At 40.3% G+C, this 11,812-nt stretch overlaps 1 protein-coding gene across 3 annotated transcripts in view; it reads right to left on the bottom strand.

Moving 5' to 3' along the window:
• Window positions 1–1,525: 1,525 nt before the first annotated feature.
• VAPB (VAMP associated protein B and C) overlaps window positions 1,526–11,812 on the bottom strand; it is a 39,800-nt gene continuing 29,513 nt past the window's right edge. The window contains exons 6-7 of one of the 3 annotated variants that reach the window (XR_008824200.1): window positions 9,068–10,544; window positions 1,526–5,295 (exon numbers count right to left, since the gene is read on the bottom strand). Coding sequence is in view for 1 of the 3 variants with exons in the window: in XM_056353231.1 (XP_056209206.1) it covers window positions 10,386–10,544 (159 nt within the window). In the remaining 2 variants the exon portion in view is untranslated. Of the gene's footprint in view, window positions 10,545–11,812 lie in introns of all 3 variants that reach the window. The other 2 variants (XR_008824201.1, XM_056353231.1) reach the window with 2 other exon arrangements.

The following is an 11,812-nucleotide window of genomic DNA, read 5'->3' as shown; positions in this document are numbered from 1 at the left end:
ACGACTCCTACTCACCATGCACAGAGTGAAGCAAAAGATCACTTACAAGTCTTCTCAGGCTTTGTATTTTCAGTATTTATGTACTGGCATACCAGTTGTTAATCCTCCAGCTCTCATTTCTATCAAAATGTCACTTCAGCCTCATTCCTGTAAAGGTGTTTTTATAAATCTGCCTCTAGTGAACAATGGTCTGAGGAGTCACTCAAATCAGACAGCGCAGTCAGGTCAAACTGATTTCTACTGACAAGAAGGACAAACTAAGAAATTATATTCACTGTCTGCTGCAGCTAAGAAGCGTATAACTTGGAGAAGCCCTCCTCCCAGTAGCTAAATCCTCTCCAAATAAGCCTATCTATCTTACTCACAAAGGGTATTTTGTTAAACCAGCTATGCAATAGCTACCTTCTTAATGCTGTATTTACAAACTTGCAGCTTGTACTTATATAAATTATGGGGTTTATAAGATAAAAATACTTTTGGGGGATCTGTACATTAACTAATAATTCAAATGAGATACTTATTAAATGCATACAATTGTGACATAAATATTCTCAGCATGTTTGCATGTTCCAGGCATGATCAAGTGTTCATCACGCACATAAACAGTTACACTTTTAAGCTGATGCACAAAAAGGCCAAGCTTGGCTACTTTGCCTTCGGTTCCCTCTGCAACCAATGGAGGAGACTTCTCCAGGGGTTAGTTCAGCAGGCAAAACACCTGTTTCTAAGAGCTGCTGTGTTTTGTTGCCTGCTACTGTGTGGAGATCCATGGAGGAACATCTGAAGAACTGGCAGTGCATCTTGGGAGAATGTAGCGTCTCCCCTGGGACGCCCCCGGTGAGAGGCTGAGTCGGGGCAAGGCCAGGGCAGCACAGCTCCCTCTCACGTAAGCCACACACGGGGCAGAACGTTTTCTGCAGCAGAGCAGTTTCCCACCACCATGCTAGAGCGGTCACTCGCTGCAGCCCGGAGGAAAGGTTCCCGTGACTCCCATCAGCCAAGCTACGGCTGTTCTGCAGGACCCACAGATGTCCACGGCAAGGACAGGGAACAGCCTTGTGCTGCCTTTGGAGGGTGGGTGGCAGAGGGCAAAGGCAACTTCTGCCCTACATTAACCCTCAAGAATGACATTTGTCTGCAGATGTGTTTTTTTTTTTGTTTACATCGTACAGAAACGCATTAAGCTTCGCAAGTGTTTGGATACCGCGTGGTGTAAAATCCTCCCAGATCACAGATCCTTTCAAGGTGGTGACGGGATCAGCATGATGCAGAAAGTTACAAGACAACATCACCTGCTTATGCAACGTATGCCACGAGCCCTTGAGGGACTCCCACCTCCTCCCACAGCAGGTTGGCCGCCACTCGGCTGTGGCAGCACTGGGTGCTCAGCTCCACAACCGCGCGGCAGCGGGCTGTGCTGACTCAACTCCCCTGTGAAAGCCTCATCAGGAGCCTCTTTGTCCTCTGTCTCCCCCCACTTTAATTATACTTCTGAAAGAAAAAAAAAAAAGCCATGAAAAAGCTATTTGCATAAATATCATAACTTTTATTGTTCTGTTCACAGTTTTTGGAGAAACATTCCTGAATTACAGTTATTCTCTGTTAAGAATTTGTGCATTTTTCCAATTTGAGTTTGCCTGGCTTTGATTGCTAGACAGTGATTCTTGTGTTGCTCCAGAGCTGCAGTGTTCAGTATTTTCTCCCCGTGAAGGTACTCGTGCACTATAATCAAGACATTCTCAATTTTGGTAGATAAGCTCAGCCAACTGAGTTTTCTCTCTTACCCTCTCTAAGGCAATTTCACACTCCACCAGTGATTGTTTGAATCTTTTTGTGCATCCATTCTAATTACTCAGCTTCTCTTTTAAAATGTAAATATCCAAACTGCATCCAAAATTCCCAGCTCTCACAGCTGAGACATACAGAAGTATAATCACTTACTGCTAACAGTAATTAAAAACAAGAACACATTCTTATTCATTAGTCTTTTACCCTGGGACTGCACTGGGAACACACGTGGAGCTCTTACTCACTCCAGTCCTGGGTATAGATAGTTTTGTCGTGTTAACATTTTATCAGTAGTGATTTTTTATCAATTTTCACCAGTGATCTAGAACCACTGAATGGTACCGGGTCCCAGCAGAACCCTTCCATGAGCATCCCCATTTCATTGTGGTTCTCTTTGAACAACCACTTCTGACACGTGAGATTGTCAGAGAACACCAAGCGCTGAAAGGGCCCAGACATACTCAGTTCTCTAATCCCAAAGAAAACTGAAAACCAAGAGACAATGCAATGACATTATGTGCCTTCATTAACACTCATCTCCTTTCCAGCCCTTCCCTACTAGCTGTCCTGTCCCGTTGGCCATCTTTCCCACCAGCAGGTCAGAGACTGCCCCAGGCGTCTCCCTTAGAAATATGATACAGAGCTTCTAGACCTACTGAATTTAAAAATGTTCATACTCAACATTGCTCATGAGTGATGTCACCTTTCTAGTTCTCTTGCAGCATCACCAGCAGTTTTACCTACCTGCATCTAGTAACGGGTCCTTTATCCTACTGCCAAGATCTACAGATTTCCTCTGAACTTCCTTCAGCTCGTCATCACCCTCTCCAAGTGCTCCAACCCATACATTTTCTCTTCCTTTGGATATTGCCTTTTTTTTAAAATATATTTTATATACTTCATAACTCTCCTTTTGAGTCAATTGCTGCCTGCTTCCCTTTTTATTTGTTTATTACTTTACATCTAGTTTTTCCCTTCATTTCATCATGGAAACAGGGTGGGCAGTTAGCCAAAGTTGTCCCCCTTCTCGTTGCCACAATTATTGGGTTTTTGGCCATTTAATACCTTTCACTTAGAAGAGTGCCAATGCTAGTTCAGTTTCCCATCTAATTTCTTCTTCACTACCAGCTTTGATACAAAATCTGCTCAGCTGTGCCCTTTTGAGGCACCAATTACATTTATTAGCAGTTTGCACGGCTGTGTGTCTAGCCTGAACGTAATCAGAATTCCAACTTCTAGGTCGGCAATTCATTTACCTGACATAAACAAGACCAAACTAAGTAACTTCACATCTAACACTGCATTAGAAAAACAGGTCTAGGACACAGACAACGAACATCAGTCCTGATTACTGTGTTTCTTTCAACTGGAAAATAAATACATACCTTTTTATTGTACCTGTGAAGAAAACCCAAGCTAATATGCGCTGGCAGGTTACTACCAGTTGAAAGTCCGTGGTAACAGGCACATGTATGTGTCTTGGAAAACTCTTCCCCATTCACATCTTCTGTAATACTTTCCAAAAGTTGTAATTTTTCAACCATTCCAACAAGCAGAGGAAAAAGTAAAATAATTTTCAAACACTCCGAATACATTTACTAGCTCCCTGCACTTGAGTCTGAGCATGAGAGTCTTTTGTACCTTCTTTAATACCATAAGCTACTCAGACAAGCTGCCTTTGCAATTTTCTGCTTCTCTAGCAGGCACAAAAATCTAAAGCATGAGCCGAATTTGCCAGACACAAGCCGTGAGTCTGATCTCCACAGCTCAATTAATAGTAACCTGATTTTTCCAATTGGGCATCTTCATGCCCTCCTATTAAAAATACCTTCACCTGTATTTTGCATTCTGGATTTCCCAAACAATTCTTACACCGAAACAGAACACACAAAAAAGTCTTGAAACACTTTTGGGTACATGAACAGCATTGAGCTAGTGCTTCATTTGATGAACAACCCACACAGAATGTAAAATCCTGTTACTTACTTACTATAAATAAATACGCTGCATTGAAACAGCAGAAAAAAAGCTGGAGACCAAAAGAGGATGGGTGACAAGACTCACTGCTGCAACTCTACCCAGGGTGAAGAGAAGGAACAAACTCGCTGAAAGAGAAGCGGGAAGGTGAGTGGTGACCAGGAAGAGGCACCTGGGCCCGGAGTTGGACACGTGTCAAGTGAGGGAGCTGCCAGGCGGCCTGGGACAGGCAGGCAGGGAAGAGCGAGTCTGGAAGGGCAACAGGAAGAAAGAGACTGAGATAGAAAATAAATAGGCAGCACGGAAAACAAGCCATTTAAAGGCGCTCGGCTGAACGTCGGTTTCTTTGCCAAGGAGCAGTGAAGGAACAAGGATGACTTGGACTGAACCAAAGGGCCGAGGGAGGGAACAGAGTGAGATTCGACAGCTCAGGCAGAACAGATCAGAAAAGAAACTGGGGAGGAGAGGCTGCAGCCTTCACAGAAACACTCTTTTGTGCTCAGCCCGTAGCCAAAAAGTCCTGGCTCCGATCACACTTCTGTGTGGCCTCCCAGCGAAATGTGAAAACAAAAATTGCTGCTTCAGCTCAGTTACTCACCATTACACTGGACGCTTAGGTCAAGAATGGACGTCTACACGCAGAACATTTAGGCTACACCTAATACCATGATGCCATTTTTTTAAGTTCAAGTACTAAACCCCTCGTTATATGTATCTTCAGGGAACATAAGATTATATAAGGTCAGGCACACAAAGTCGGGCAGTTTCAGACAGCAACTGGGCAGCCCCAGCTCCCTTTTTGACCCGGTACTGAAGGCCCGATCAGATACTGCGACACGCTCACAACAAAAGTGCACAAACTTGGTTTTGCCATTTCCTAACTCCTCAGTGCTTGACTTTGTACAGCCTTAATAAAGGCCTTTTAAAAGGAGTTTTGTGGATAATTGTGTGTGGGAATTTTGCCAACTCAAACATGAGGGAGTTCAAGAGGCTTTTCTAATCTTGTGAGTTTATCCACCGAAGAAAAAGATTTGATTAAAAAAATGAAGTACAGCTAAACTGGGAACAATACTTCACTACAGGCTGTTCTTCAGTTCTTTGTGGCACTTCAAAATCTTGGGGAAAAAAACCCTCAAACCACAAAATTAGGAACTTATTAAATAAGAATGAAACGTACTGATGCAGAAACATAAACAGAAATGCCAGATATATAATGTCAACTTATAATATGCGGCTTCAATTAATTCTTCTTAATTCATTTGTTTTCTTAACTTCTTTTGTTTTGCCATCTGGAAAAAGCCATTTTCTAATGACAGATCATAGGAGGAAAGATCCAGAGTTCAAGTTTGCTTCAAGGGAAAGCAGCCCTGTTTCTGCGCTCGTAGGCTCAGCTTTCCTTTCTGTAGTTTTCACTCATGCAGAAGCTTCAGGACAAGCTTAAGCCTGGACTTGTAGGCAAAAAGATCTACATGGAAGTTTACTCAAGTTTTCAGAACGTTTACTCTTCAAACTACAAATGTGGAGGCAGTTCTGTAAAAGGAAATGCAGCCAGAGGAAATGGTGGAGTAAATGACGGGCATATATAGTCATTTTGGAAGTGTGCAAGTGCATGCTTATTAGAATATTACGTCTAAGATTGATTTCTGGCTGGCTCTTACTTGTGTTATTTTAAAAAATAATCTACATTTATCCAGTAAAAAAACCCCAATCAACCCATTAATAAAACAAACAAATTTTTTAGTTAAGCGGATTTGAGTATTGGAAACACAATTACTTTGTCCTCTGAAGCTAATCAAAATAAAGTTAGTTAACAGCACAATGAGTAATGTCACTTCTGCGCTGACAGTCTTTAGACAAAGCAATTCAGTATACATGAAGCTGTCAGCATAATACAAAGAAATCTTAATTGGCTGTGGTCAAAGGATCAGGACCGCCCCGCCTGAACCATAAATCCCACTATTTACCTAACTGTAACAGATGATTTATACCAGCGCTGTATTCTACTGTAATCTTTTAATGAAGTGAATCTAGAGACTGCTAGGTTTCACTATACCAGCGAGCAGCCATGCTCAGTATTTCCTTTCTTTCTAAAATGCCTAAACATTGGTTTACACAAATACATTCTCTAATCGGTAAATTAAATATGTAGACGTATACCTAATTACAAAGAATAGGAACTTCCCCATACGGTATCTGAATCAGCCTCACTCACATACAGCTTGCTTTCTTCTTCTTACATTAGTGTTTCTGACTCCCCAAAATCAGAGTCTCAAGTGTGTACACTGAAATTCACTCGCCACCTGCCCCTTCTCAACTTGCTCACTTGAGGATTTGCGTAACGGATGCTAACCCGTTTTCAAACAACGCACGAGCGGCTCTCCAACCCCCAGCTGCTCCAGTGCTGCTGTGAAGTACTATTGCAGCTGTAACACAGCCACAACAAACATGAAGTTCAGAGTGCTTGTTTTACATGTTCTTTAATTTCAAACAGAGGGATTCTGGTTGTGTTTTTTTCTCAGTTACTTTTATACAGAAAACAGAACTCAGGATATGGCATTTCAGGACATCATGTAGAGCAAGAGAAGTATAGTTTCAAAAACTTTGAATACTACAATTAAGTCACCATTGTGCCCGAGAATTAAGGAAGTGTTCCAATTAAGCACTGAAAGTGTCATATACGTTTCTAAAGAAAAGGGATGACATAGTCTTCTTTCATTAGGCAACTGCAACATCGAGTATCTTAAGACAGTAACAATCCATTTTTGCGTGCACACCACTATGTAAATATGCTGACTGCTAAGTCAAGATCAGAAGAATTGCAAATTTACATGTGCGGCGAATAGAAACCCTTATAGTTTATTGGTGACAAGAAACTCTAGCAATTTGCAAAGTGAGGTTCCAACTTTATCCCACTAACAGCATTTCAGGACAAAAAATAACATGGAATACCACCATCAAGCTATTACAATCCTGTATTTTTAGAAAATTACATTATGGTACATCAATCCCTCTCAACATGACACACGTGGTATTATCTTGCTCTTCAAGCCCTGAGGCTATTGCACAGAAACTTGAAACTGGGTGCCCAGCTTGCATCTGCAATTGCTGCAGTTGTGCATTCACAGCTGACAACTGCCTATGCAGAGCAATAGTTACGATCATTCATGCACGGAATATTTGCTTTAAGATGTGGGTAATTACATAAAAATAGTAGAAATAATTTTCCATTCACGTCCCAGTACTAGGCTTCGAGACATTTTAGGTATCTATTTATACCAAATTTGCTCAAAGAGTGCAGACAGGAGTGTAAAGCTCCACAAAATGAAGACTATCTAGGCAGCCTCTACTGGCTCTTACAAAAATTAAGAATAAATGTATATGCAAGTGGGCATCTTAAAGTAAGGATGATAATTAGATTGAGTAATAACTTTGATTTCTACTATCATGTATCAATTACAGTTTTCTAATATCTGGTGTTGTGTGGGGACACCAGACAATAATCTTATTTAGAAACTCTATGTTTCATGCATAACTTCCTAAGATATACAATGCCCTCCAGAATAATTCACTTTCTATGAACATTTCGTGAAAACATTCGCTCTGGTATCATCGTGTAAGAAACAACCTACAAAAGATCCAGGTGGCTTAAGAACACCCATCCAATAAATTTTTGCAATGTATCTACAGACTGGCCTTTTAGGAACCTTGGACATCCTCAGATTTCTTTCTACTGCATATGAACGAAGGGTCTGGTCAAACACAGGTAAGAAGGATTCCACTGATCAGCCAATTTATTTTCAGCTCCACAGAAGCAAAGCATTACCCAGACAATTCACTGCTACCGTCTGCTCAGGCTGTTGTCAGAAATGGTTAGGAAAGACCTCAGAATTTTGTAAAGTTCCAAAATACGAGCAGCTGATGGAACAGTCTTGTCCAGGATCGATGGTGCAGGTCAGCCCCAGCTACAGCTGTTACCAACAGATCCCTAACTAAGGTCCTCTGTTTGCTGCTTTTATCACCACACACCTGTAAGGCATCTAGCAAAACATCAGAGTGTTTTCCGGGATGTCGTTATAATCCTGGAGTGCAAACAACGGGAACAACTTTGCTCACAAATGATTTAAAGTTCCAAGTTGTCACAGATCACTAAGTGACTAGGAAACACTGGAAGGACAGACATTCTGCTGGCTTTCCGTTTCATCTGGGAGCTGCCTATGCCAGCAGAGTCAACTGTGGTAGCTAACAAGGTGTGTAAAATTTGCCTGGGACATTACTACAGATATGTTCACAAAGAGACCAGTTTAAAGCTTCGATCCTCCCCCTCTATCCTGCAAAAACAGTGTTTTTTTTTCTTTTTTTAAACAAACTTTTTTGAGGCTGTTTTTCAGCAGAACGAAGGGCTCAAAAAAAGTTTTGTTTTTTTTTTAAAGCAAATTAGGGATTCACATTTTTAGTGAGATCAAGATACTTGCAGCCTCTTAAAAAACCAAACCTACAGTCTCCCTTCACTAAAGATTTTCTCAAATATATTCTTCAACAAGTTTGCAACATCACGTACAACCTTGCCTTTCTGAATAGGCTCTTACAAAATGTTTCATGTAAGTCTTTAGCTTCTACTGCCCAGAATGTATCCTTTTCTTGATCAGTTCTGCCCAGTTTGTCATAACGCACTCACTCCTTTGTTCTTTCCAGCTCATCTCCCATCTTCTCTGCCCTTTACAGGCACACTTCAGCTTTATCACTTCCATCCTGAGCAGACAAGGCACTAGCTTTTTAAAATGCTAAAGATACACCTCTCATTCCTGTTGAATCTTCCAGGGGTACTCTGAGGGTTGTTCATAAGCTGAACACACTAGTTAAGAGTTTTGCCTCCTATTTTCTTGCTAAACCTCACATAAAATTTCACTTATTTGCACTTGCAAGGGCGGAAACCCTTGAGACACACAAGCGGAACAAATATAAAGGTCAATGGGTTTAGCAGACAGGCTGCAGCCCAAACAGCTTTCTCAAGAAATCATAGAATAATCAAGGAATGAGAGAAGTCACTTTAAAAAGATGTATCTTAATCCTGAAAGGTGTCATAAAACCCTTTTGTCGCTGATGGTTTTTGGACCTACCATCTAAGAACAAACAGGAATTTACCTGCTCAAAGGCTACTTCGTCTGCTGAAGCGCAGCATGTTAAAACATACTGAGTGTATTTTGTATTGAAACTATGCTTAGAAACAAAGTTACCTTAATCTTACTATGCTAACAAGCCTCTGAACTACTGAACCCAACTACACTGAAAAATGGGAAGTTACCTGGTGATGCAGCAGTCAGCATGGTTACTCTGAGCAACACTTGGGTCTATCGGGGCTCATGATGGGGTTGTTTGGATTGATTTTAAAATTAGGCTGGAAAAAAAAAAATCATCCTGAAACAAGGCTGCAAGTTTCCTTATGCAATAAACTCTGTTGACAGAGAATACTTTTTCCTTCCCACCCTCTAAAACTGTGAGAACATGACAAAAGTAACAAAGGAAACATTAATTTGGGGGCTTTATTTAATTTTTCTTTTCTTTTTTTTTTTTTTTTTTTTTTTTTAAGATGCTACATAGTCAAACAGGATTGGTCTTTTACGGCATAGGACTAGTTTACTACTAATATTTTTTCCCCTAGACAGACTTATTTACATACAAAAAGTTTCCTGACCACTGTTTCTCCAATGCTCAGATGATCAAAACTCCCAACAATTCTGTAGTGCCCAAAACACCAGGAGGCAGAAGAATCTTGCATCACTACAGCAGCAAATTTTTAGTTCTAGTCACTGGCTTTAAACAGGTGCCTTTTCATACCATATAGTATTAGTCAATTTTGTGACAATAAGGAAACATGAGATGAAATACATTAAATAAGTTAAATATGCATTAAACATCTCTGAATAACATTTTAATTCAACTAAATGAACCAACAGCAATATAGCTTGGTCCCTTTATGAGAACAAGGCATTGACCTTTATTCCAAACGAGCGTCATACCAGTCAATATATGCCTCTTAATGATGCCTAGCACATTCAGCATTGCCACATACAATTCTTTTCAGCTTCTCACTATTCATTTAAGTGCCAAGAAATTGGTAACTTGCACAGAGTTGAAGACACTGACAGAAACTGTTAAATTTATGAGCAGAATGGCGGATTAACGTATTTTACAGAAGTTATCAACACCTCCTGCCTAACCCAGCTCCAAACATCCAATAGGGCCAGCTCCAGCAGTGGAGGAATAGTTTTTTCTATTTTTCCTTTTTTTTTTATCTTTTTTTTTTTTAAAAAGAGGTAATCCAGCAACATGTACCAGGGTCTAAGAATGTTTAAAATGACATATACAATATTCCATTGTAGTGTTAAATCATTATTTTCTCCCCCCCTTCACCACTGAAGCGTATTCTCTTTCATTCATTCACTCATTGTACATTTTAAACTTTCTAGATTATGTTACATAGTATTTGTGCAGGGGTAATTTAAAGGCAAGACCTGTGAGATGTCATACATTAATTTTTTTTTAAACATTGTTATGAATAAATTTAATCCAATGATATGGCAGAACCATCAAACCAATTTACAATTTCCAGCATGCTGCCTCTACAAGGCTATTTTTCCTATAATTACACCAAAGACAAAGAACAAAACCACCAAAGCGAGTAGTCTGGAGCTGAGCCCTTCGTCCTTGACAGCAGCTGCAGAAGCAGATATTGGGTTGTTTGTCTGGGGTGCCTTCCTCATCCGCAGTCCATCTTCTTCCTAAAGGAAGATACGTTGATTATTTCTACTGAAAAAAAGCTTTCAATAGTCACCTTATCCAGTTCCTGTTTATTTTAGGTGGGCACAATAAAATAGGTGAAATCTAATTTAAAGCTTTACCTCCTAGATAATCCTAAGGACAGGGTAGTGAGGTAGAAGAGGAATTCTGTATCTGCCTGACTAGCAGAGCAAAAACCACGTGCTCTTGGTTTTTTCCTGCTGACTGAGGTAATAGGAGATGCAATGAGGAAGCCTGCAAAGAACTCTTCTCCAAAGCCTGGAGATAGCTCCAGAACACCAAAAACAACGATGGAGGGAATGGCATGAAGATGCCTTTCTTGCTCTGTAAACAAATACAGTGCTGTTGGGAAAAGTGCTTTTCCGTATAACTAAGGTAAGTTGTGAAAAATATGCAACTTTAAGGCAATTATATTCATTATTCCCCTTGTTAGGTGTCACAAGTAAATTTCACCAGCATTTGAAGGGAAATCTATTTCCCCCCATCATATTAATGCTGACATTTTGACTTGAAACTAATGGCAGTAAGTAGGATATTTTCTTGGTACGAGTCTGACAGCTCTCTTAACTTGAAGGTGTATGAGACAACACATAAAACAACATCACAACACTAATTATAATTTCCAGTGGAGATGGTGTTCCCCACATCTTGATTGAACTACTGTGCAGCACAGCCATGTGTTAGCGCACTCCACTCCACGCACACAGAGACCACTTTAGGAGATGGTAAAATGAGCCCTTTGTGACCCAACGTGTACAGCTGAAGCAACAGTGTTAGACTTTTTATGTGATACAGTATTATAGTGCAGAAGTAGAAGATACTGAAGCAAAAGCCTCCAGTCTATACACAAAAAAATGCTCAGGAAATAAAATTGTAAGAAGTTACTGCAGCCTTAAAAATTGCCAGGTAAGTGAAATTCAAAAGGTTCTGTCTAGGTCAGTGTTTCTGACTTCTGAATATAAAGGGGCACCTAATGTTCTGGAGGAAAACATTTTTCATTTTTTTGTTAGAAGTCACAGGCTACCACCTGATACCTCACTACTGCTGTAAGTCTGGATGGGGACAACTGACTTTTGTAAACAATAAAATGTTGTTCACCTATCCTGTAATTCTACTGCTAGGAACAACACATTTTCATGTTAAGTATTTTAACTCCCTTTAAACAGTGACTCTAGCCTGACACTGACAGCACCTGGTGGCTTGCAGCAATTTAATGTTGTTTTCTGATGCTTTACAAATATTTCTAACA

This window comes from Falco biarmicus, chromosome 10 (genome assembly GCF_023638135.1).
Source record: "Falco biarmicus isolate bFalBia1 chromosome 10, bFalBia1.pri, whole genome shotgun sequence".
Classification (NCBI taxonomy): Eukaryota; Metazoa; Chordata; class Aves; order Falconiformes; family Falconidae; genus Falco; species Falco biarmicus.
The sequence above is the reverse complement of the archived record's forward strand: the minus strand, read 5'-3'. Positions and strand labels throughout refer to the sequence as shown.